Source organism: Aureococcus anophagefferens (genome assembly GCF_000186865.1).
Source record: "Aureococcus anophagefferens unplaced genomic scaffold AURANscaffold_299, whole genome shotgun sequence".
In the NCBI taxonomy this organism is placed as follows: Eukaryota; class Pelagophyceae; order Pelagomonadales; family Pelagomonadaceae; genus Aureococcus; species Aureococcus anophagefferens.
Window position 1 is genome coordinate 3,997 of NW_008705829.1, and position 1,880 is coordinate 5,876.

The 1,880-nt window shown below is 70.9% G+C and overlaps 1 protein-coding gene across 1 annotated transcript in view; it reads right to left on the minus strand.

The window, feature by feature from the left end:
• AURANDRAFT_68689 (hypothetical protein) overlaps positions 1 to 1,880 on the minus strand; it is a gene marked incomplete at both ends in the record, with an annotated part of 8,905 nt that overhangs the window by 3,961 nt on the left and 3,064 nt on the right. Inside the window, 3 exons of the mRNA XM_009044404.1 lie at positions 538 to 876; positions 1,058 to 1,276; positions 1,353 to 1,694. Of these exons, the coding sequence (XP_009042652.1) occupies positions 538 to 876; positions 1,058 to 1,276; positions 1,353 to 1,694 (900 nt within the window). The remainder of the gene's footprint in view (positions 1 to 537; positions 877 to 1,057; positions 1,277 to 1,352; positions 1,695 to 1,880) is intronic.

The following is a 1,880-nucleotide window of genomic DNA, read 5'->3' on the forward strand; positions in this document are numbered from 1 at the left end:
CATGAACGACGCGCCGCGGCCGGAGAGCGACGACGGCGCGACGCCGCGGTCCGCGGCCCCGCCGCCGGGCTACGCGCTCTGCGCGGACATCATCGCGCGGCAGCAGGCGTGCAAGGCCGACGCGCGCGACGCCAAGCTCGCGCGGCGCGAGCTGCGCGCGGCGGAGCGCAGCGCCGCGTTCAAGAAGGGCGTCATGCGCAACCTGAAGCGCGCGACGCACGACGCGCCCTTCATGCCGACGAAGCACCGCAACGCGCGGCCGTTCGCGTCGCCCCGGGGCTACGACGGCGGCCCCGCGGGCGTCGACACGTACAACGACGCGAAGCGCGGCTTCTACCACTCCATGGACACGAACCACCACGACGTCGTCCACCAGCTCCTCGACCACGAGACCAAGCACGTCGACGCGGTCGACCACCTCACGGTCAACCACGCGCCCCTCCCCGAGGACCGCGCGACGGTGCCGTCCTCCGCCTAATGGTCGATCATGCCCGTGCGCGCGCCGCGGCCACGGAGCGTGGCTTCCGTCGCGTTGACGCGCCGGTCGACGAGGCGCAGGGCCGCGCTCGCCGGCGCGGCGCGGGCGCGTTCCCGGAGCGCGCGCGCCGCGAGCGCGAACTTGTCCCGCCGGCCCGCGCAGTGGTGGTCGACGACGCAGCAGGCGCCGGGTACATGTGACAGGCACCAGGGCACGGGGCACGCCTTGTACCGGATCTTCGGCGGCCAGACGAGGTGCCGCGCCGCGGGGTAGGCGGGCTCGTAGACGGGCACGGCCGCGGCGACGTCCTTGCCGTCCGCGGCGACGTACTGCAGCCCCGTCTGCTCCCAGGGCCAGACGCGGTGCGCGTCGGGGAAGTGGTCGCAGCACGTCGCCGCCTGTGTGGAAATCGACCACCGGTTTGGGACGTCCCGACCAAACTTTGAAATGCTCGAGCTCGGGGCTGATTCTTGGACGAATCGATTGCTCTCGTCGAGTTCTCGAAGCACGGCCAAAAAGTATGGCGCAATCCGTTGAATTACGTTCGCATTGAAGTCGGGTTGAATATTTGAGTTCCACGCAGGTCGCCGCGAGCGCCCACCACCGCTCGAAGAAGTCCCGCGCGCGGCCGAGGACGTCGCGGCGCCAGATGATCACGCCCGCGTTGAGGCACGCGTCCCAGTGGTGCGGGAGGAGCTTCCGCCGCTTCCAGAGCGTCACGCACCAGTGGCCGTGGCCGTCGCGGCTTAACGCCACGGGCCGCGACTCGTCGCCGAAGCCCGGCGTCCGGGCCGCCACCTACCGAGCGCGTCGGTCACGATGTTTCATCGTTTTCCCGCCCGAAACCTCTCGGAAATCGTCACAACCACAGGACGCTGGCCGCCACGAAGTCGCCGAGCGCCACGAGCGACCGGTTCGCGTAGGCCGGCGACACCGCCGCGTCGCTGTCCAGGTAGAGGAAGACGGCCGCGTCGGGGAAGTCGTCCATCGCCTGGAGCATCGCCTTGACCTTGCACCAGGGCGCGGTGAGCTCCGTGAGGCCGTCGGCCGCGACGCAGCCCGTCGGCGGCACCCGGTAGTGCACGTAGCGGTCGCCGTGGCGCGCCGCCTGGCGCGCCGTCAGCGCGGCCGACGCCCACCACCAGCTCTCGTTGCGCTTCGCCGGCGCGACGTCGCTCGGCGCGCGCGAGTCGCTCTGCACGTAGACGCCGTAGCGCTGCGGTTGCTGTTGCGTGGTGGTGGGGGTCGTCAGAGCGAGGAGGAGCAGTTGTCGCAGCAGTGGCCGCATGGGGCTGCCCTTTTCACGCGGCCATCGGCGTCGAGAGGCGTCAAGGTCCCTGATGGTGAAGAGAATGGTGAAGCGATCTTCTGAGCCCCGATGGGCAGAGCCCGCGCGCCGCAG